General features: G+C 38.9%; 1 protein-coding gene across 8 annotated transcripts in view; it reads left to right on the top strand.

The window, feature by feature from the left end:
* ENOX1 (ecto-NOX disulfide-thiol exchanger 1) overlaps window positions 1-25,158 on the top strand; it is a 364,265-nt gene that overhangs the window by 250,281 nt on the left and 88,826 nt on the right. For all 8 annotated transcript variants that reach the window (XM_048046941.2, XM_048046942.2, XM_048046938.2 and 5 more), the window contains 3 exons: window positions 11,897-12,070; window positions 13,804-14,010; window positions 20,785-21,018. In XM_048046941.2, coding sequence (XP_047902898.1) covers window positions 11,897-12,070; window positions 13,804-14,010; window positions 20,785-21,018 — 615 coding nt within the window. The remainder of the gene's footprint in view (window positions 1-11,896; window positions 12,071-13,803; window positions 14,011-20,784; window positions 21,019-25,158) is intronic.

Raw genomic sequence — 25,158 nt, 5'->3', positions numbered from 1 at the left:
TTTAATGTCAAACCTCTCTTCTAAATTGGTCAATGGAATAATTACGGTACTCAGACAGCATATTGAAGAAAGGGAATTGTTTTATTGTGAAGTTAGAGGTATCCCATTTGGGACTTCTCTGCTCACCATGAAGAGTACTCCAGTTACCACCGTTTCTGCCTGTTTGACTATTTAGTCTGGCTGCCTAAAATAGGCACTTCAGAGAGCTGAGAGGGTCCTCGTGCTTGTGTTGTCAAGATCTAAAAACAATTGGATTTGTAGATGTAGAGGAATTAAAACATATCATTGTGAATGGCAACAACTGCATCACAAATTTTTCAAATCCTGAGAAGTTTGGGAAGGGGAAAGGTAGTTAAAGGAAGCCTTAGCCAGCGAAGAGATGTTCCAAAAACATCATTCTAAATACCTGTAGCTCAAGCAGAGTATTACAGTCATGAATTTACTAGCTTCAGATCAAGAAAATCTTCCACTAATGTGGAAACTTATGTTTATTTAATGTTTTCCATCTATTTGTTTTTGAGATTGAGAATACAGGTCAAATCACAGATTTACCAATGGAAAGTTTAAAACAAAAACAATCTCCTTTTTAGTAAGCAACTTACTCCATTTTTCTCTAGAACATTTCATTGCCCTGCCTTCTGGCAGGTGTCTAACAAAAAAAAAAAAAAAAAAAAAAAAAAGAAAAAAGAGGGTGTTGCAGATAGTCCAAAGCCCAAAGCCAAAGGTGTTGCAGGTTGTCCAAAGCTGAAGAGATATTTGCCTGAGCCAAAGTGCTGGGGATCCTCAATAACATGCTCTTTTTTTTTTTTCTTTTTTTCCGTTCTTCTTCTTTTGAATGTAGGAGGAATCAAACATTGGGTGGTACTTTCCATTCTCTGTTCATACAACTTTCATCCTATACTCCTCAATGCAAAAGGCCTCTTCTTTAAGTCATTTACTGTACTGATTTTACCTCCTTTGTCATCTGTATCTATGTGCAAGCTCTCTCACCACCAGAGCTCACTCTCTTCCTCTCCACATGGCTACCCAGTCCTCAAACAACATCTGCCTGAGACCCCTGTGAACTGACAAGTCCTTCTGTTTTGGATGGAGATACACTGCCCATGGACTGAGCTTGCCATTAGATAAGATACCTGCTTCTGTAAAGCAGCTTAATGTTTTCTCATGGTCCCGAAGATCTGTAGTAACACAACATTTGCAATGAGAGCTAAGCATGTAGGAATGATTTTAATTTGCTGAGGTGCAAGATAGCTTCTAAAGCCAAAATCTAACAAAATAGCTTTGTCATAGTGCATTGCAGGTTAATTAAGGCAGCTAGTTTTATAGATACTCAGGAGCATTACTTGCTGCTATCAACTCTGACTTCTTTTTAAATCATGTTTTATGTTGCATAGTATTTCTCAAGATAGGATTCTTGGTTAATTCTTAACCAATAAACAGTTTATTAATTCACCAAAAGTACCACTTCATTACTTACTTAACAGTTAGTTAATCAAATTCAAATCTAACAGGTATTCTGCCCCTGCACAGAGCATTTAAATTTTGTCCTACAAGTTGCTGCCATAAACTGTATGGAGATCAAACAGTTCTAGTAGAGGAAAATTCAAAATATCAGGATTTATTACTGCATTAATCTTTATTATGACTAGTAATCCTCCTTCCAGTATGCCGTGGGTTAAAGATACAACAGTGTTAGAAATTTGGTCCCTATTATTTGAAGAATTTAACATGAAAGAAGCTAAGGAAATAGTACCAGGAGCAATCATTTAACATTACAGTTTAAGTCTCTTTTATGCCTCTTTGCTCAGGCTTTTAAAGGAGAAGCATGCACGTAGGATAACCTGCTTAAAAGTTTGAAATATTGTCACTAAAGATTTTCCAGCTGATTTCTCAGGACAACTTCCTGTCATTTCCAGTAATGACACCAAGAGAAATACATCCCAAGCAATAAAGCTCATTGGTATTTTTATCCATGCCTTGATAACACTGAAGGACATACAGAATTTCCTGTGGTTTAAGAAGTCCCTGGGCTGCAGAATATTGAGAGCTTGGAGACACAGAAGTTTTAACTTCAGGACTGTCCTGTTCTTGTATCAAGTAAAATTAGGGATTTGCTTTTAGAGACAGATTTGTGGACTAAGAGGATCCTTCACTCTGGCAGAGCACAGTTTTTCTCGCATTTCTATGAGACCTTGTAAGAACTTGCTTGTGCAGGTGATAGGTGTTTCTGGACTGTACAGCTTCTTTCCAGTTTCAGCAAAGCTTTTGTTACTCCTGTGACCCTGGGAATGTAAGCGTTTATATGCATTTCACAGATCCAGGAATCCACACGGTAACTCCAGTTTAATAGATAGAACTTGTTTCATGATTCATGAGAAAAATTAGTCCTTCTGTTTTCAGTTGGGGTATGTCAAATGATATGTCTGAATTTCATTTCTTCCCCATTTTCTTTGAGGTCACATGATATCTAGAAGATGGTATTTTACCCTTTTTTTAAACGTTGCAGGCTTTTTATGTTTCATCTGTTACAAGGGCTATATTTCAGTATTAGCCTAGCTCAGGAATTCATTCTTTTTTCTATTTGTCCAATTTCTTTTCAATATTCATTTACATTAGTTGCTTATATCTTCTAATAATCTTTTTCCTTCTCGTGCTATCCAAATGCTTCCCAAACTTCTGTAATACAGTGCTTTCCTAAATAACAAATAAATAAAAACCCATTAACTGTTCCTGGGCCATATAATCATGTTTTATTTATTTCTCTTCTCATCTTCTAGAGCTTTGAGGGGAAAAGTAATGTCATTTTGAAGGAACATGACAAAGTTTGACCTTACAAGAAGAGGTTCATTGAGCAATCAGATATAGAACAACTTTGAGTGGAGGGAGCTTAGAGAGCCTACTTCCTTTGCCTAAAGCTAGCCTTACTTACCTCCTTGATGAGGCCAAAACTGGAAAAATGGAATGAAAAGGTGCAGACCTAGAGAAGGTAACCCCAAGAAGCATATAGTGAGCACACAAAGACATTTGGAAGTCAAGAAATACAGCTGCACGTACTTTACATCATAAAAGCACTATACTCTATTGCATCTTGCATATTAGCCAGCCACTTATTTTAACAATCCGTCTTTGGAGCTATTAACTGGAGATCAGGTAGCAGTGTACAGAATTTGCAGTTTTGCTATTCTCTCCACAGTGAACTTGTGACTGACTTCATAATAGAAAGTGATTTATTATTGAGGAGATGGAAGAAGCCCATTGTTCCTACTGCACAGAGTGGTTCTTAAGCAACGGCGACTTTGGGAAGGTCATAATTCTGGACATTATGAATTGCTACAAAGTCATAAATCCTTCAAGATTCTAACACTGGTCAAAGTAGCATGTGGATAGAGCACACACTCATACCACACATGTTCCAGGTGATACTGCTGTTTGTTCATCTTTCCCTCTCCTTCACCTCCTTCTCTACATTTCTTTTGATTATTGTCTTTATCTTTTCCTGTCTTTCCTGTTTTTCTCCTCCTTTTCCCCTTTTTGTTTTCACCCCCACAAGTTTCCACTACAATGACAATGGGGTTTTATACATGGAAGAGCAGCTGATTGTGGATGGAGGCTAAGATTAGTCAATTTTTTTTCTGGCTCTAGCTTCTTACGTACGCAGCTGTCAGCTGTGAAGAACTGACAAACTGTCATCAGACTCCCTCAACATGAAGTCCTGAGTTTTCCATCTTATTCTTAGGCTTGTCTGTCAGGTACATCTTTGCAGAGCTGCTCTAAGGGGAAACTAAATAGTTTCACCATTGGCAGATAGTGTCCACGGCCTCTTTGAGGTCAGAATGGCACTGATGGCAACATATAAGCAAAAAGAGCAATAGAAATAGCATTACAGTGACGTGAAAGATTTTTTTACACAACAGTGATGAAATTGTATCTTAGGAGGAGAGTGGCATCTATTGTGGCAATATTTTGTTGTATTATTATTATTTGCTATTCTCACCTATTATTTGCATTGCATTAGATGCTCTAAGCAAGACTGGGGTCCTGTTGTGCCAAGCACTGCAGCAATAAAGGATGAAGCAAGAGTGATTCACCCCATTATTTGCTTGTAAAAAGAGAAGGTGGTTTTCTTTAATTTACTCTTTGTCATGTATATTGCTCTAAATATAGTGTTTGTTGTGTGATTTTGTGGGCAGGGATCAAGAGGAGGCCAAATTTTCTTTCTTTTTTTTTTTTTTTAGTGTTTTCAGCTACAGCATAGCCAGCTCTGAGGAGCAGCATCTAAAGTTTCTGGATTGTCTGCTGTAAACTAATCCTCTCTACAGACAGAGAGCTTCCTGCAAAAAAAAAGCAAAAGTGCAATGTTGCAGCCCTAAAGCATTGTCAGTGATATATGTCTCACAGAAGTAATTTTCAAGTGGCAAGTGTTTTGATGATGCTATGAGGGCTTTGTTTATGGAGTGGGTCTGGCAGAAACTGTAGAGTTCATGTAAATTATTGCTTGGTTGATTATTAATGAGAAACATTCATCTCAATTCCCCTACACCCCCCAAATTTTTGCCAAAATGCCCTTAGAGACTTGCCTTTGCTACAACCCAGGCTCTGTTTCACAGAATGTAGAGCTCTTGCTGAAAGGTATTAGCATGGATTCCATGGCCAAATGAGACAGATGAAAGTCAAGGAGATGATTTTCTGCCCCTCCCATCCCATCCTCCAAATACACATACACAGGCGTGCACAACACACACACACAGACATTGCCTATATGTGCCTTACTTCTGTTCCTACAGGATTCCTTTGCCTACATGTTGCTGCATCAATTGGGTTCATGCAGAACTTATTTAAGGGCACCTGCTCATTTCTTTGATATTTAGTTCTTCAAAAATTTAGGGCTAGGTGAGCACCTACAAAGGCATCTCTGCCCTTGCAGTTAACCTTCTCAATTTTTTTAAAGGGGTCCACAAGCAGAGGTACCATATCCATATTCCTTTGTACCAGCCTTACAGAGACAAAGGTCACATGCCAAGCAGATGGCAAAATATAAAAGCAGAAATAAAATCTGTAATCTTGTGGGTAAGGTGAATAAGGAACAGCTATTTATGATTTCTCGGGATGAAAGAAGTGGAAGGAACACAGAACTGTCAAATGCTTTGTTTAAGCAAAGCGGAGGGAGTGTGTTTCCCCACTCAGTTACTACCATAATACCAGGACACTAAAAGCCAGGGATATAAACAGGTTCCAATGGATTAAAAATATAAATAGGTGTATAGTAGAATTTTGTGAAAAGGGATAAATCAGATCATGCAGGGTAGGTGCCTGTTGGAAAAGATTGTTCAGTTGTCATCTCTAGCATTGGAAATAAGAAAACACTCAATGTATGGGAGTTGAAAATAGCTTGCTCTTTTCCTGCCTATTTCTTATTGATTTCTGGGTGTCTGCAACTGGTCACAGTCCTTTATCTGAGGCAGAACAATAGTGGTAATGCTGGTCAAATGGAAGAGTTGTCAGACTTCTTTCACTCTTTTTTTTTTTTTTTTTAATTGAAATATCTCTGGACAATCCAGAATCTGTATTAGATATAGGACGTCTAGAAGTTTAGTGATGTCCAAACTGAACAAGAAAATGTACTGGAAGATCTTGGACTTGGTGGTCTTGAAGGTCTTTTCCAGCCTAGATGATTCTATGCTGGTGCTGCATTCGAAGGTCTCACTCTCTGGGGCTGATCGTGGCACTCCAAAGCTGGGATCCTCCATCAGGATCAACACCTGATTAAATTGGGACACCTCCTTGGGACATCAGAAACCTTGTGCCTACAGTCACCCCCCACATTTTTATTTATTTATTTATTTATTTTTGCAGTGAGGGAAGCTTGTTACATTGAGAAAAGCCCTATAATACTGACCGAATAGTTACATCCATCAAAAGCTTTCAGAAGCCCAGAAGATGGAAAGGTTTGAATGACCAGGGAAGACAGTAATATCTGCATATCTAGATTGCAGATGAATAGCTATTCTTAACTGCTAATAAAGAAAAAAGAGTCACATAAGGATAAAGACACTGGCAGACTGTAGAGTTTTGAAGAATTTTAGATAGAAACACAAGAACTTTTTAGAATAACAATGTTTTTCTTATTCTGATAAGACTCTTCTTTTTAGGAAAAAAAGCGACTCTTTCTTTGCTACTGCCAAGTAATATATAATCTCACTGATATATTGTTTTGTTTTGTTTTAAGACAGGGAAAAACAGTATTAGATTTGCACTTTTTCAGGAAAACTTAAAGCTTTTAGAAATCAACTCTATGTTCAGTCTCAAAATACTCAGCAGTTGTGTTCCTGAAGTACATGATCAAATCTCTAGGCTCCAGAAGCTTTTCTTTTTTCCCCACAGAAACCAAAGTGTAACAAACATCTCACTACATTTATTACCAGCTGCTGCCTGGACTGTCCTAATCCTTGCACTGCGTGTTGTCAGGCAACTCCATTCCTGGAACCAGATCTTTTTTTATTTTTATTTTTTATCTTTTGACACCAGCAAAAAAGTAGACTGCTTTTTCTAAGGTACAAAATTATCATTCCCAAGCCGTGGAGACCCTTTCATTGTTTGTTATTTTGGTTTATTGTTGTGCATTTGCATCATTTTCTTCACCAGTGTGTTAGACCAACATGTCTGAACACTGCAGCCACTGTTGGGCTGCTGGTGTCCCAGGTGGAAACCTTCTGTGCATGTGTGTACAGGCATACAACCAAATCCGTGTTTGCACATGTGGGTGTTCTTATGCATCCAACAGAAACACAGCTTGGCAGCTACCATAAAACACCACAGAAACAATTGGCAGTGGCAGGCAAAACAAATGACACATCCTGATGCAAACACTGAGAATCATATAGGGGATTACACCCCTCAAAAATAATATTGAGCAGATAAATAACTTGTGGTAGGGGCTGGCAGAAGTGGGATGGGAACTTTACATTGGTGATGGAGTGCAATCCCCGAAAGCACAGTGGGTAGGAGTACGCATCCCTGTTATTTGTGCAAAGCAATAATGTGGTAAAAACAGAAGGTGATTCAGACAGCAACTGTTGCCAAAGAAGGAAAGGATGATGGTTTTCCAAGATCTTGTGGCTATTTTTATGGATGACAGACTTGCTTTACCCTTCCAAAATGCAGACTAATTAAAGGAGTTGGTTTACGCTATGTACTGCATTATAAAATAGTTATCCTTAAAGGGATTTTATTGTTCTTCTCCTTTTTCCAGACCCAAAATTTTCATGTGAAAGGCTTTTTCCTTCCTATATTCTTCTTGAAGGAAAAGAAGTTTTAAAAACCACACTGAGTATTCAAGCAGATTTTTCTTTTTGCCTCTCTGCCAATTCTATATATTTGTTCTTCAGAAGTTTTCATTGCTCTCCACTATACCAATTTCTTACTATGCATTAACCCTTGTTTTGCTAAATTTAGGCAGAACATGGACTTGAAAATATTAACGTTCAATACTTTTACATTCTTGTAATATGTGAATGTGACTATTCAGTCCTTAATGCACAATATTCACAGGAGCTCTAACTTGAACTTTTCCATTCTTAAAGTGCTTCATCATCTCTGATTGCTTTCCATTTTAATTATTTAATTTAGTAATTATTTATTAACATTTTTTCAAATATAAACTTTCTATCTTCTGCCAAGTTAGTTTTTATAATTCCAAGAGATCAGAAACCTTTAACTGTCTGCATAAACTTCTGTATATAGACCTTTAAAAGATAATACTATGATCGCTGAAAGCACAAAAATACTACTTTTAGAGTATTCAGATATGTGGTATATACATTTTGTGCATATATCTGTGTTTATTGTATCACAATTATGTCCACAATATTTTAATAATCATATATCTAAATGCATCTGACAACAAAACCTACATTGGCAGGGTTGTTTTATGTTGGATTTCATTGTTGTTGTTTTGTTTTATTTTGTTTTGTTTTGTTTTGTAATCCTACATAACTCTATCAGTATCCTTGTTTCTGAAGAACAACAAACTTACCAGTAAGTTCAACAGGAGATGTCTCCAGCTCTAACTCTGGTATCCTGGTCCTGATCCAAATGGGCATTATGCCAGGACATGAAGCAGACTGCTGTGGCAGCACTGATTGATGATCGTCTCCTGTCCCTAGACAAGAGCTATATATCCAACTTCTATTAATGCACCACTCTGCAGCATTAATATAGTTAAACTTGGGATTTTTCTGGATCCTCTCAGAGATGTGGCAAATTTATTGTCTTTCCTTTCCAGTGACTTTATCAGTTCCTTTTTTTTCTGCACCTCAGAGTCCAGACCAGTACTTCCTTTGGATGTATCATCCATAGACTATCTCTATGGTGTGTCAGCAATATACAGGTGGGGCATGCATCAACTTCTCTGTAGATGCAAGCACCAACAATCTCTTCAAGGGGCCTGAACAAGGTCTTCCATGTTCAGAAATCCAGCTGAATTTTCCATCACTGCAATGCACAGTAATATCTTTTACAGGATAGCTCTACAAATGGTACTCATACATTCGGTCAGTGCTTGTGTGTTGTATGAAAGCATTTCATTCTCAGTGTAGCACATTGGGGAAATGAAACAATTAAGACCACAAAGAAAGTGAATGTGGTCCTGGTTGAAAGCTGTCCATGTCATCAGTAGTCTTCCTATTGACCTTAGGCATTTTTGGATTAGTGCCCATAAATATGGAGTTAGATTTCAAGAACTATTGACTCAGTCCTTTTCAATATAACTCAGAACAGTCGTATTCTGGAAGCAAGGAGTCCCAGTGCACCTAGAAGGACATATCAGGAGTGTTGGCTTCTTGCAGTCTGTACGTGCCCTTGTAGATTGATCTCCATGGAAGAAATTGATGACAAAGCCATGTACTTATTTAACACAAGCACAGTTACTTATGAAGTCACATTTCTTTGAAAATGGCAGGAATTAGTGGGAAATATAAATATTTATTTATTTTTTCTGCTGCAATCCCAAATCATCATGCAATCCAAAAGCACTCTTTCTCAGATCCCTTCTGAGGCCATGGTAGCTGCATTTGTGGACACAAGTTTCCATGGTGTAGTCTCCCTTAGTTGTGTTTTTCTTTGTATATGTACCACTGTCAATGGACTATTCAAAAAAACCGTATCTTTTGAAACCAACCATCTTTGCTTTGGGTAATAGCAAGTAGTTTGCTGTTGTTTCAGTTCTCTGTTCTTGTATAGAAGTTGAAACATCAGTACATCTAGTAACTGTCCTACAGAGAGAACAGCAATGGTTAAATGCAGCTGGTAACATTCACCAGCTAAGGATGTTTCTTCTTGGCTTTCACATGGGACGTGAAAGATGCATAAGAACAGGGAGAACCTGACCTTCTCTACGTCCTCTTTTATGATCCACTCCACGTGCTCCATCCTTGTCTCAGAATGCTGTGGGTCTACTATGAATATTCAATTTAATGTGAAATTTCAAATCTGGCTAGAATTGTAGCTGATCCTACATCTGTCCAGAGAGGTGGTCAAGATGCCTTCCTTGGCTTCTCTCCAGTCCCAGTTCTCCCTGATGCTAAGAGAGGATCGGTATGACACAGTGCATGGAGAGCTATTGTGGTGTTCCACGTGTCATGCCATGGAGCTCTGCAGGCCACCTTAGCTGGGAGTGGTAATTATGGACTTCCACCTGCATCAGGAGAGTGCTGCACAGGGTGGCCTACTGGGACTGTCAGAAGTCTGGCTTGTGAAAAACAAGATCAAGCAAATTACAGAATCACAGAATTGTAGGGGTTGGAAGGGACCTCAAGAGCTCATCAGGTCCAGACCCCCTGCCAAAGCAGGTTCCCTAGGGCAAATTGCACAGGTAGCCATCCAGACGGGTCTTGAATATCTCCAGAAAAGGAGACTCCACAACCTCCCTGGGCAGCCTGTTCCAGTTCTCCGTCATCCTCACTGTGAAGAAGAAATTAGAACAGCCTAAGGACTTCTTCGAATTGTATAGTTCCCTTTCACCTCTGACATTGTCTTGGCATTCACTAACCATGAATATTTAATATGGTCACCACTGCATCTTGTGGAATAAATGACAGACTCTGAGTTTCAAAGCTTAATCTGAAAAGCAATGCATACACATCAATATTGCAAAAAGCGTAACACCCAGAGAAAATCCTTTTTCATAAGCCCACTTATTAAAAAAAAAGTAATGTAATATCATGAGTTTTCATTAATACTAGTCTTCAATAAGCCTAAAGCAAATCCTCGCTCGCTGTGCACTTGCCATGCTTGTTGTACAGAACTACCTGAAAGTGATGAAGGCTCACAGTCAGTGCATGGAGAGCAGGGAGTGTGCGGCTGAGACAGATATGAGTTCTATTAGAGTAGAGGATCTCAGTCTGCAGCTGTCTTTCCCAGAGAAGGTGGTTATGGACATTTCACAGAAATAACAATGCTGATTTTCAGCCCCTACAGAGTGCTTTACACCTGCAAAGTGCTATAAATGTTTGAGTTAATCCTCACCAGTAATTGAGTATGATTGTATTTGTTTTGCAAACACAGAAATTAAGATATGGAAACGTCAGCAGGCTGACCCAGGGCCACATAGCTTTTCAGCAGCAGATTTTGGATGAAGAAACAGACCTCTCTGGTCATATTTGGTTGACTGTGCTGCCTTGTAGCAAAATGTATCTCAAATTTCCTAAACATTTAAAAAAAAATCTTAGAGAAGGAGTCATTTCTGTCTTTGCTACTTTAAAACAAACAAGCTCCCAAGCTACCAAACCCCGTGTTTACATGTATCATTAAATACTTTCCAGTTGCTAGCCAGAAAACTCAGCAGAAAACCTGTAGAACACCAAAGTAACTATCTTCTTTTAAATAATTGATGATGCCAAATAGCAGCAGTGTTATGCCAACAAAGAGAATGGTCTCTTAAAATATTTTATTCATTATGCCTCAAGAAACCCAAAGCCTTGTTTTTAAGAAAAGCAAATTTCAGAAGTTGGCTCTCCGCTCATCTAAAACATCTGCTTATTACACATCTTTGTGTTAATGTACTGGTGTTCCCCTGTAAATCTTTCAGCTTTAAATAGTATGTATGGAAGTCTTGGCAAGGAGATCAGGAAGGAGAAAGAGTAATATTTGCCAAATATGCATTGTACTTGATGGGGCTGTGGTGGTGCATTTTAGTGATATGTCTGTTGAAGAGAATCTACTAATTCAATTAAATAACAGGACAAGAAGGACTTACTCCAAGGTTCAGAAAGACCCCATCCTATGCTGCTGAAACATTATGTTCCAGGATAAAAAGGTTAGGAGTCTTGGCTAACTGCACTCATATAAAACAGCCAAAAATGGTGTTTGTAAATCAAGGTCACTTATGTCAGAAAGCTACATTGTGATAAATCTGTCTGACAATTAGGTGGAGAGGGTGTATCGATGTTAAATGATATTCTTTGTACATTCTGGTTAGAAGGCAATGGAAACACCACAGTAGCATTAAGAAACAGAAAATTGCATTCCAGATAACAACAGATATTCATGGTGCATGATTTTACACTTTAATGTGCTGTATTTTGCTCAGTCGTTAATATTTTAAATTATGTAACATTCCCTTCTTTATGCATAGTTTAATTCTTTTCATTGGAATGGATCACTGAAAATGGACCCTCCCCTTCCCTATCCTTCTCCCTTTTTCCCCTTCCACCTCCCTCTCCTCCTCCCACTTTCCCTCCCTTTTCCCTTTTTCCCTTTTCTCTTTTCCCTTCTCCCATTTTTAACAGTGATGCTTAAAAAAAAAAAAAAAAAAAGCCTAAAGCAAAACTGTCTGTGCAAGAAAATAGTAACAAGTAGTTTCAAGATTTAAAAGCCAGGATTTTATGTTATATATTTACAGATTCAATCTGTGTACCAGGCTTTGATCCAAGCCTTAGCATGATGACTGGAATCACTCCGATCAACCCAATGATACCAGGCATGGGGTTAGTACCACCACCACCACCAACAGATGTGCCTGTAGTCAAAGAAATAATTCACTGCAAAAGCTGCACGCTCTTCCCTCCAAACCCAAGTAAGTGGGTCTAATGAAAGAATGTTATTTTCCTAAATTTATTACCTGAGATGTTTTTATCTAATAAAAACTATGGTTTTAAAATAAATTGTAGGCAAGTCTAATGTTTCCTTATAAGTTCTGCTCTGTGTGTAAATCATAGTGGAGTATCAGAGCATGCTTATTCATCTCTGCAAGGTCACGTAAAAACTTACGCAGCTTGTACAAAAAATAAAATGAATTACTTAAAGCTAACAGAAACTGAAAATCTACACTACTCATAGTAGAAATCTGTCTTTCCCTTACATCAGTGTCACAAAGCATAGCCCCGTGCAAACCAGCAGTGGCTGAAGCTGCTGCGTGTTGTTGGTCACTCATTGACCTGTTCGCACTGATCTAGCCTCATGTAGGCTGTACACAGGTGTCTGATGGTGAAAGCATTGCTGTGGAGAACCATCTCTGGGGATGTCCTTCAGAGAGGTTCAAGTCAGAAGTGACTCCTGAGTCCTGCAGATTTCTCCAAGCCATGCCAGTTTTGGAGAGGCAGCGTGCAGATGAGTTGCTTCTCCTCTTTGGGGACCAGGCTTTCTTCTGCCCCTTCTGGGGACTTCATGCAAATGGAAAACTTCCCACTGAGCCACTACCGTCAGGACAAAGCACAGAGCCTAATTTTGAGTGTGTTAGCCCCAGGAATCTGGTTTCATAGCCATCAGACCAGCTGCTTGCAGCATCACTATGAAGACAAAAGAGAAATTTAAGCAAATAGCCTGGTGCTGTTGATTTGCAGTGTACCCAGATCATGGTTTAATCAACCTGACTGTGTGTGTGAATATATATATGGATATTTTAAGGTTGTAACCCCCTTTAGTGTGCTAAAAGGCCAAAAAACTAATTCATATCAATCAGAGATTCCTGCTCAGAGAATTACTGTTAGAGGAATGCTCTAGCAATCTGCATATAAACAAGGTGAAATGTTATGACAGAGCATATTTTTCATACAGCCCTCAAAAATTTAACAGTTTTCTGATTTGTGTGTATACATATATATATATATGTATATACATAAAAATAAAATTTCTAGCCACTCCATCTCACAAGCACTTGTAAACAGTGAGTTTATCCTTCCTGCATGCTGGCGTCCACTCCATTATCTGGCACAAAGACAGAACAGATAACCGGCAGAGTGCTTTCATCATGTTGTCACTTCATCGTGTTTCCCGCTTTGTTTTTCTGTTTGCTGTGCTTCTGTGTTCTGACAAAGAAAATAAATTATGCTAAGACCAGGGAAGGGCGTCCAGTCCTGGCTTCCCAAACTATATGCAGCATGGGTTCATTTTCAGGGGGCTTAAACTGGCATAAACTGGTGAGTGTGGAGAGTGCTGGGTATGAGCCAGAGATGATGAAGGTACAGAAGTTTGCCTGCTTTGAAACAGAGTATTTTCTATTTTTGTGTATTTTCTAACAGGAGACTGTGCAGGGAAAAGAAAGATCCTTTTAGACATTCCCACCTGGAGAATGACCCGCAGTGGCAGGAATTAGACTCTGAAAAACCACCTAAAACTTGAAAAGGTTTAGATTCAAGTAGCCAGTTTTGGACAATCTCTGCACTATTCAATTATTTTGCTTCTCCCTCTCTCCTGCCTCAATGCTATGTCAAATAACTGTTGCTGCCCAGAACTGATTAGGGGAATGAATAGAACCAGTGGATCAAAAGACGAATTTTGTATTCCAATGTGATTTCTGTTTTGACTTAGATCTTCCACCACCTTCAACAAGAGAGAGACCTCCCGGGTGTAAAACAGTGTTTGTTGGAGGACTACCAGAAAACGCAACGGAGGAAATTATTCAGGAAGTCTTTGAGCAGTGTGGAGATATAACAGCAATTCGGAAAAGCAAGAAGAATTTTTGTCACATTCGTTTTGCAGAGGAGTTCATGGTTGATAAAGCCATTTACCTTTCTGGTACTTCACATTATTTAATGGATTTTCCTTGCTTCTCATTTGTATTTTGTGATGTTAATGTTTGCTCATTTTCTTAGCTTTTATCCCAGCAAGTCTTTTTTTTTTTTTTTTTTTTTTTTTAAACTCAGTGGCTCTAGCATGGACTGACAAGGGGCAATTCTGTATATCCATGTGTTTGCCAAGACTTGTGCTCTGTTTTGTATGTTGCATACTCAAGAGCAATTTCCTGCCATCCCACAACAATGCAACAGACCCTGAAATTCACTACAGGGCAATCTTATTTTCGATTTACACAGGTTTATGTAGTTTTGCTCACAGGTTGTAGAAAGAGGAGGGCACCAGGCCAGGAATGCTGCTGGTTTCCCATGCCAATTTCTGTGATAGCCTGGCAATTTCATTGGCATATTTTTATAGATTTGCAGTGCAGTCTGAATAAAGTCTACCTTTATGTGTGTGTGTATTCAGCAGTCACCTGGGTTGGATTCTGAGACCCAAAAGGCTGTGCCTTTTGCCTCCCAGGACAATGAGTACCACAGAACTTCAGGTGTAAAATTTCAGATTCTCTCTCTTTTTTTTTTTTTTTTTTTTCCAACAAAGGAACAGACTTAAAAATCTAACTCACATGAAAAAAAAAAAAAAAGAAGAAAACCATCTCTGCTTTCTCAAATCAGTCTTCAGTGACTGTTAATGTCCTTGTAAAGTTATAATCTCCTTTACGTGAGGATTGGCTTCCCACCTGAGACCTCCTTCACTACCCTGAGCTGGACCCCATCCCTTGTGTGTGTCTCCACAGGCTGGTTCATCACTCTTTTTGGGTCCTGGAGGACCCCCTGTCTTTGTTTTGCCCCACAACACCTTCACCCCTCATGCAAGGTATTCATAATGAACAGTGCCAGGGACTACTCCGTGGCCAAGACCAGTTGACACAGATATGCTTACCACCTCGTGTAGGGTAACCTCGAGGAATCCTCCTGGGACCACCCAAAAGGGAGCTAGGGAGTTAACAATTCTGCATACCTTGTCTGAGCTCCCATCCTAACCATCTTTTGTTTAGCAGCAAGGACATAGTTTCAATGTCCCTTAGGTGTCAATAGGAAGCTCACACAGTTAGAAACCAGTGGTCTCTCAAGTCATCATTGGCTACATCTTAAATGAAAGAAAGGGGAAAAAAAAGAAAATTAAAAGAACATATGAACTTTTGAAATGTATTGTCAGAAAAAAAGCTAATTCGTTTCACTTTTATTTTTCTTTTTCATAACTTGGCTGCCTTCCTTAAATATCTGTTCAACGAGCTCCACAAAATCATGAGTTTTATGAGACCTATGTAAAGATTTCTTTAGAATACATCTGCATTTTAATGCTTCTTCCAGATCTCCATTTCATTATGTATTTTTCTTCCTTTTTATTATTATTACTATTATTATTATTATTACTATTATTATTATTATTACCGCATTTCTTCCTCCCTCCTCATCCTCTCTTCCCATTTTCCATCCTTCCTGCTTAGGTGCTTATTCACTTATTACTTCCATAATGCTAAAGTTTACAGGAATGGGGTACAGACCTTACAGTAGTAAGAAGAGGCAGCACACTTCCCAGTTTCCAGCTTCTGTCCCAAGGAGGCTCCAGCTCCAGCAGTAACTTGTAACTCCAGCACTTGTGGAGGAGGTGAGAAGCTCACAAATTCAGTAGGAGCTGAGATTACTGTATATAATAAAAGAAACAGTAGCAAGAAAGAGGCCAGGGAAAACTGCAGAAACATACAGACTGCCATCCTGGGGCAGCGTCAGCATCCTGATAGCTCAGTTTCCTGCTTCTCTGCAGTTGAGTGCACTCTTTGTTTCACTCCAAGTAAGGTTTAATTTTAATTTTCTATGGAAAAATCCTGGAGCACCAGATCTGATGATTACTAGAAAGTTCCCTGTGCTGCTGTGTGTCCTCACTTAAGTGTGCAACCATAACAAAGGAATTGAGCAGAGACAGAGGCAGATTACCTTCCTTATCCTTCCTTTCTGATTTTTCTGCCAGCTTATTTCTGAGTTCCTGATCCTTTTCTCTGTATTGTTCTCACATACTTCCTTCTTCATTTTCCTTTCATCAGTTGCACCACTGCCTTCACTGCCTGTTCCACCCTCTCTCCCCATTTTCTTTTCTTCCAGTCCTTTCCTTGCTTCTAGAACTTTTAGTGTTTCTGACCAGATCAGGGAAAGAAATAAAAAAATAAAAAAGGAAAAACCAAAACAAGAAAAAAAAAGGCAAAAAAAAACCAACAAAAAACAAAAAACAGTGGAGCTGAGAAGGAGGAAGGAGAAAAGCAGGGGCACATAGCAGCCAGCGTTCACATCTTTTTGCCACAACCATTGATTTCTGCAGACCTCTGCAGATGAAACAAGGAGCACTGAATCTCCCCCAGCAAGGCAAAGCAGGGAGGTCAGGCATTAGACAGGGGCACGTTTTATTTGATCTTAAATTTTGTGTTTTTCTAATCAGTCTTTCAAACATTATGTATTCTGAAATGATGGGGGAAAAACACATTGTTAAGGCCTTTTCTTTTCCCCGTAAGAGACAAAAAAGACGTACAAACAGAATTTGTGGTAAATACAGTATGCGTGTTATATTAGGGAGGAATCATGACTTTGATATCTGTAATATAATGACAATTTTGTCTACCTAATCAATTTTATCTGTCTACCTCATCTAATCTCATCAAACTTAATATTTATCCTGTGCTTATCATTGGAGTATTGCAAGTGATTAGAAAATTCATTAAGTAGATTAATCACTGAGTTTTCTCATTTCTATTCCCAATTAAATATGTATAAAAGGAGACTGGGAGGTGGGTAGAAGATAATGTTAAAAAAGTTGTGTTGATATATTTTCATTTAGCCCTGATTTTTGATCTGATTTAGCCCTGCGTTTTGATCTTCCAAGGAAAAGGCTTTCTAAAATCAACATACCACCCCATGAGAAAGCTCTTTCTCCAAACTCTGTGTACTTTAGTCTTGTGGCTGAGATTCATGACAATTCAGTAACTCCTGCAAACGTTGATGGCCCTGGATTGGAAGTAAGGATCAAACAGGTTGCTTCAAACAGACCTGCTTATACCCCAAAAGCCCAAGGATATATTTTTCCTAAGCTGATATTTTCCCACGTGGATTTCCATTTAGCACTGTGTACTGGCTTTTATTTCACGTTCTCATTGATCACCAGCACTCTGATCTACATCCCCAGTTAGCAGCTAATGCCTGGTCCCCAATATAGCAACACTCAAAGGTAAGTCAAGCCACAGAGTTTTTACTAGATCTGTGATATGGAAATACCGTGTTTGATTTTTATTTAGCACCCTCATTAACTTTTCCTGCTGCTGCTCCTTTAAAGTGAGGATCTTGGCATGTTCCCAGACTTTTTTTCCTCTGCCATTGTGTGTGCAAAACTGAAATTAAAAATGACAGGCCAGGCATGCAGTTAGTGCTAGCTGCAGTCCTGAGCAAAGAGCTGGGAAAAAGGTTTTTTGAGGGCAATTCCTTGCCCATGCATGAGGAGGGGGAAAGACAGTTGATTTTCTCATGCATTTAAATGCCTTTGAACATCAGTAAGGATACATGGCATTGAAAAAGAGCGAGCCTTTCAGCTGCCCTACAGCTCAGACCTGTTGTTACAGATGGGTGCCTTAGGATCCCATATATAAAATTGGTCCTGGAAGTCATGCACCCTACCCTACACAGCGCCTTGCTGGCTATTGGCCTGTCAAGGAGTCCGATCTTCACTAGGGATGCCTTTGGTCCTGTAGTGTCCCCCATGCCTGATTTAGGAGGATGCAAGAAGCCATGCCAAAAAGACATTTACTGTTTTTGTGACGGAAAGATGCCAAGCCTTGAGCAGCCTGATATAATTTTGAAGTCAACCCTGCTCTGAGGAGGAGATTGGACTAGATGATGCCCAAGGTCCCTTCTGACTGAGGTCAGTCTAGGTTTCTGTGCCTGGGGAAACCACCGGTTGACTGGCCATCTTCGGTCTTAACAGTTAAACAAACAATGCAATTTTCTCAATGTGGTTCGCTGCCAATTTCAAAAATCTATTAATTTGGAGGCACTTAAACTGGTTACCTGAGGGAGCCATTTGTCCAGTGCTAATGAGGATACTGTGTTTTGGACTTCAATTTACACCATTTGTGTTTTTTCCCACTATCCCCATTTACTTCAAAAATAAGGTAAGACTTCAGGAAGACTCAACTTTGCAGGTGCACGCACAAGGTGTAGATAGAGTGTCCTTTCCAGTAGTTCTTTGTTCAGAGTAAGTGGGGCTTTGAGGACCACAAGAGTCGTGCTTCCTACAGGACTGGATTTCTCAGTGTGTCCATACCCAGCGTGCTCCAGCCAAGGGAGGCAAAAGACAGTGGAGAGGAAGAGAGACTGTGTCTTCCTGGAAACTGCAGCCCAGATGGGAGATCTAATTATAGGTTCATGAGACCTGGCACCCTGGCAGTGTTCTTTCACATTGCTGATAATGCTGTTTTGGCACAGAGCAGTCACTATTTGAGGAATGCATCTTGGGGAGAAACATTTGTCATGGTTATCAGAGTAACTGCACCAATGACCCCTTCATGCCTAGACCTCTGTGCATAAAACCACAAAATTACCCCCTTATTAGTTCAGATCTCCAGGTCTGACAGGTCACCCTCATTCTCCTTCTGTTATGTTTCAATGGATATAGCGTACATCTTATCACTAGAGCTACGTGTAAGACCACAAATAGCCTTCTTGGGGAGGAAGTAGCTTGTACTCCTCTGAGCAAGAGAAAGCAGGGCAAAGTAGAGGATGTGTTAAAGTAAAAAACAGACCCCTTGTCAGCCTCTCTGTACCATAAGCTTGTGAACCTTGGAGACCAGTCTTGGTCTGGTCCACAGAATTTTTTGTCACCTTCAGGCTTTGAGAGACCTCTGAAATACTTAGCATGAGCTTTCCTCTAGAGTTCTTGATGAAACGTGAAAGACATACCTCTTCCTCACTGACGGGCTACGTAGCTGAACTCCATGAGATGCTTGAAAGGAAAATGTCAAGCAAAAGGCACACAGATTGTTTGTTTGGCTCTTTTTGTTTTGTTTTGAAGGGGTCATTACATATGTGGATATCTTTGAAGCTGTGGTTTCATGTGTGCTGTAGTACAGCCAGTCCCTTGTATTCATACATCAAGATGTTTTTACAGCAGTAAAACAGAGTATGCCTAGATACACATTTTTGCAAAGATGCTCCTACTCTATTACACAAGCCTTAACTTTGCTGTCCCTGGAGAGAGTGCAAAAGGGAGTTTTAACTGTAGTGGTGAGGTGCTGAAGCTCTTTAAACCACAGGCAAATCATGAGACTGAAAGGTAGGTTCTTTCGGATAGATGTTCAAAAGGAACAAACATTTTCCTGCCATTTTGAAAGGCAACTTCCTGTCCCTGGGGCTATTTCACAATGGCTGTAGTAGAGCATGTTTCTGAAGAGCCTCCTATGTGCCAGCTCAGCACAAAGTCAATTTCCACAGCATCCCATGATTTGAGAAGTCTCTGCCGGGATGCTCTCCTCTTGAGGCTACTACAGCATGTTGGCATGGGGAAATTTGAGCTTAGCCCTGTGCAGACTAATTATTTTTACCTGCATCTGAAGGCTCTGTTTACAGCTTTCTATTTGGGGTTCTCTCATCTTCCCTGAATCAGCATTTTAAAAGTTAGAGAAACTGCTCTGTGAATATCTTTCAGCCTTCAAAATAAAACTTGAAAAAAGGTTGGTGCCCAGCATATGCTCTTCCACAGAATGGTCATGGAAGTGTTCTTTTATAGCTTTGGTGTGATTTGTTCATCCTTTGAATGCAGTCAAGGGCTTTAATACAGAGCAGGGCCCTGTTGTGCTATTATATAGGCTCTGACTTAAACAAAGGCTTTTCAGTCTGGTAGCTTTAGCATATGACACATTGACCAAATTATGAATATGTAAAAGATTGCTAAAGATGAGATGTGACAGGTTTCATTATTAGTTTTGAAAAAGGTCTTGCAAATGTCTAATAAATCCCTCCATGCTCTTAAAATTAGTTTAAAGAATGATCAATTTATTTTTTTTTCATTGTTATTGACTTTATATCAGATTAACTTGTAGGTGGTTTATGTTTGCTGCCAGATTGTTGAGATGTGGTATTTGCAATTGGGAAGCTTCAAAATTTGATATCTAGCATCAACACAGATATGACATCACCCTCTTTGTGGCCCAGAAATTTACGTAGCACACTTTTCTCATTCATCCATGGTCATAATGTTATAAATTTCAGCCTTTTCCCACACTTCCAATTCCATTGGCAGGCTGGAAGGTAGTGCTAAACTGTACATGACCTAAACAGGATCAGGAGAAGAAGGACTTTACATTCAAACCAACGTAGTTCGTTTAGTAGTTGTTTTTGTTTAGCTGTCCTTTGCTTTTAGAAATGTTGGGAGTATCAGCTAGAAAAAACGATATATTTGGAGAGACTCCTAAACAGGAATGTAGATTCTGTACCTTTGAGGTTAGTTTTTCATCTCATCTATTACGTTGATAGGTGATGCAGAAAATTACAAGGAAAAAAGAAGTGGATGAATGTTTATCTGTCTGTAAAAGCACAATGATCAATAGATCCTGTGTAGATAAGGGGGAATATGTGAATGTACATTTTAACTGCACTTGAGGGGAAAAAAATAAAGAAAAAAAAATAAAAAAATGAGCAAAGAAGTTCTGCAACAGTTAGTTCTGCTTGTTGGTTTCAGGTTACCGCATGAGATTAGGATCTAGCACAGACAAAAAGGATTCAGGTCGACTTCATGTTGATTTTGCTCAGGCAAGAGATGACTTTTATGAATGGGAATGCAAACAAAGAATGCTGGCCCGAGAAGAACGCCACAGACGCAAAATGGAAGAAGACAGACTGCGCCCTCCTTCTCCTCCAGCAATAATGCATTATTCTGAACACGAAGCTGCTTTGCTGGCTGAAAAATTGAAAGGTAAGCAGCATTTGATACTTTGCAGTGCATTATTCCTTAAGAGCAGGAGCCATCCAGAAGTCAGAACAGGGGAGGTGATTTCTCTCCAATGTATTTCATTACCTGACCTGTTAGCCTTTCCCCATTCCTCTGCCATTTTTATGTCAGTGGTAATGATACTCACCCACCTGCTAGGAATTTATAGCATCTGTCCATCTAGCTGTGCTTTAACAGCTAAAAGACAACTTTTAGAAAATTATATAGTGGGATTTTTTTCTGCTCAGTTGATGTCGTCATCTGCTTTGGAAATTATCTCATAATAAAGCAAATTGTTACACACATCCTTCATATTAAAGCCCTGATTCTTAAAATGCTTTTTTTTTTTTTTTTTTCACTGGGAGATATTTTATTATATTACATGCATGTGAATGTCCTAACTCCTGGTATTTAAACTGCCTTCATGAACCGCATTTTAACATGGCCCTCAGTTGCAGTGGCACAATTTATCTTTGGCACACGCCATCATCCATTCTTTCATTCCCTCTTTAGGGTTAGAAGTACATGTGCAAGATAACGTATTGTTTTCTTCATGTGTTTGCTTGCTTGTTTTTTTTTGTCTGGGTACACTCACCAAGTTAGTATTTTACAAAGGTGAAGCTTGATGATTTCTCTCTTTTAAAGTTAACACACAAAGCAAGAAGCAAAGAAATAAAAATGTTCATAGTAAAAAAATAATAAAAAGTCAAATAAATGACTCCTCATACCTCTTAGAGTTGTGTTTGTTTTCATTAAGCTTTTAGCAACTGTGTTTGGCATTCTTTCCCCATGTGGTGGCCAAGCACATTATTGTGTGCCAGGTCACAAGAAACTGATTCTTGCCACTGTTTCAGAATTACCCAGATTAGACGTAGGTTATCTAGCTGTCAACACGCTGGCCTCTGTTCTAACTATCAAACGTGTTTGGGAAGCTGCAGGAGGACAGTGCAAAGTGTTGCATCCTTGGAGCATGGAGCAGAGATGCACCCTACTGTCTCTTTGAGTACTGCATTGGTCACTGTTACATCAGCTGCTTGCTAGTTTGGCTAACTGATATTCTGACCACATACGCTCCGCTATTAAATAACTCCTTAAATGACTGGGAGATTGGTAAAATAACCCAGAGGGACTGATAGACCAGGAGGAAAGGAAGAATGAAGCCCATGTATAAGAATTTTTATTTCTTACCTAGCTTCCACTCCAGCTCCTCTAGAGGTTATGCAATACAATACAGCTTTAGATACATCTGTTCCCAGAATCTGTTTTCAATTGAATATTTTAGAAGTTAATCTTTTATAGGGAAGTTTTGCTTTATGTAGCAAGGCCTAGAGGTTTCCTGAACTAAGCCAGAAAATGCAAGAAGTCTGGGCAATTTCTTCCATATGGCTGGCCATTGCTTAGGGCAAGTGAATGTGGGTTTTTGCAAGATGTTTCGGATGCTTATATTTAGAAGAGTTTTTCTTTTCAGTCTGGGAAGTTTCCATGCTTAATTAAAGCTTATTACAAGTTTTTAGAGCTTTGGTTCTCTTGAAGGACATTTGACCAGAGCTTGTCATATATGCACAAGTTTAATATAGCAATGTTTTGATCACGATAGAGGCCAAATGTTTCTCTGGAAATTAAAATAAATTTCAGAAACATACAGGACTAAATATAAGCAATTAAGAAACCAAAATGTTAAGATTATTTTTAATGGGTTAAAAATCACTATAATCCAGCAACAGAACATGTTGCAGTTTTAAGAATGGTTTTAATTAACCATTGACTTTTAGTGAGATTAACAGCACTGGTTCTGCATCTGTATAGACCGTTGGGGATGGAGAATGTAAAGAAGCCCCCTCCATTCTCACTGGGTTGTCTCCTCTACTAGGTACACTAGAAAGGAGAAATGCAGTCCAATTGTTATACGGGTGCATACTGCTGCATTTCCAATAGCATCTTGGCCAGTACCTATGAGGGAGAGGGTAGAATATTAAAGCCTCCCTTGGGCAACACAGATTCACCATGAGCCCCTGTGTGACATCCTAAAACTAGAAGTCAATCTACAGTCTCTCACTCTGACAAAGGTCAGTTCATCTCATCACACATTCAGAATTTAAATGTGGGCTTCAGTGAAGCTAACAGAAGATATATATACACATATATTTATATATACATATATTTATAAACTTGGGGTCAAAATATCATTTCTCTGGGTAGCACCAGATTTGCATTGCTTAAAAAGCCTGAACAATCCATCCATCAAAACAAATCTGCTCTTGGCAGGATTTACCATGAAAGACTGGTTGTTGAGCAGATGCCTTGTAGTTATTTTCTTAAGGAAAGTCATGACCTTCCCATGGTACCCACTTCAAAAGTGTCCTGAGCTCTGTTGCTAATTCATGAGGTAGAGTTGCAGGTGCCCAACATGCAGGTTTCAGTACCTGCAGTGCCTCCAGAACTTCACTGAGCAACACTAGCTGAAAAGCAAGCCAAGATAGCTAAACATCTGTCATCCCAAGATACTGCTCTGCAATCACAGATGTAGACAACTTGGTCTGAGTCCAAAGAACTTTTGTTGTCAAAATAACCTTGGAAATTCCTGACAGCAAGGAAATCTGTTGGTGAGTAGAGATGAACTAGATTCATCAGACAGTTTTCTGTTGTGGTCTTTAGATATTTATTGGGTCTATAAGAGAGGTGACAATATCTTTTTTCACCTCCCACAAACTGCAGCATAAGACTTAAAGAAATTACTGTTTTTATGTACCAGACTTGGCTGCAAACTCTCATGCCAGCATTGCCAGCATATTCCTACTTATCTCATGTCCTAAAGCCACCTGGTGTGGCAGTAACTGGCAGTTAATTTTGCATGAGAAGTTGTTTTTTGCCTTTTTTTAACCTTCCAAACCACTAAAGTTGACTTGAAGGGGAATTAATTAAATAATGAATTAATTAAAAATTAAGTGCTGTTTTTTAAAATGGTAAAGCAAAATTTCACTTTTTTCAAAAGGGGCTCTTCAAATCTAATTTTTGACTCAATTATTCCAAAGTTGGATGTAAATGTGCAAATAGTTTCAAAAACCATTGTCTGATCACCAAGGAATAAGATAAAAGCTAAGTGTAACTCAGGTTAATTAAACTTCTAGCCTGCTTTTTGAGATCCTTTTGCTTTGGTTAAAAGTCTGTGTTTCCTCAAAAAAATGTCTCAATAATTTCGTAGATATGAATTCTGAAAAATCAGGATCTCTTACAGTGAAATGTTACCATAAATGTGAACTGTCCTCCTTAAAATGCCTTTGAGAATAGTCCTTGAGTTCTTATGCCAACAAACCCAGCAAAATATTATGCCTTTTGCTATTATATTATAAAAAACGTGACCTTCTTTTCTTCTGGTTCATTGCAGCTTTCTTGTTTCATGCATGTATTTCAGATTTTGATTCCTCAGTATTAAATCAGATGTGTTATTACTGCGCAGTGAGATGTGTCGGTAGATATTTGGGATCAAATTTGCATATTCTTACATCTGTTTTCCTGGGTGCTGTATAAATGGTTGAGTAACGTGGTGCCCAGAACATCACACAACTAGAGATGAGCTGAACCTTTCATCTTTAAGTGGAATGCTGCTCTGTCAGGTGTATTGGAACAAATCATTTTAATCTGTGTGCTTATGACATTTGTGTTTCAAAGCAGAGTTTCAAATGTTATGGTATTCTTAATTCGAGCATATCTGTACCTAATGGTATCATCTTCAGAAATCACTTCTTGCAAATAAGCTCCTTTAAAATACTACATCTGTCTTATTTGCTGCAGGTAGTTACATAGTTCCACCATTTAACAAAGACATCTCTTCATATCTGAATACCTGTTTTTTAAATATCTTGCGAAAAAAGAGACATAAGCATCTGCAAGTCATATGCAATACCCCGATATTTACCTCCCTTTTAAATACAGTGTCTCTTTATGAGCATAGGAAAGTTATTCATGTGGTCTTCCATTTAAAAAAATATATATATATAATTTGAAAAATTGAGAAGCTGCTGCTTTGCCAGGCACTGTATTATCCCCTGAAGAGAGAACAGATTGGAAATTTAAATAAATAGGTGGCAGTTAGAGTAGAGTGAACTAACTGGGGATGCATCTTGT

Source organism: Anser cygnoides, chromosome 1, assembly GCF_040182565.1.
Source record: "Anser cygnoides isolate HZ-2024a breed goose chromosome 1, Taihu_goose_T2T_genome, whole genome shotgun sequence".
Lineage (NCBI taxonomy): Eukaryota > Metazoa > Chordata > Aves > Anseriformes > Anatidae > Anser > Anser cygnoides.
Note: the sequence above shows the minus strand (reverse complement) of the source record. Positions and strands in the feature narration are given on the sequence as shown.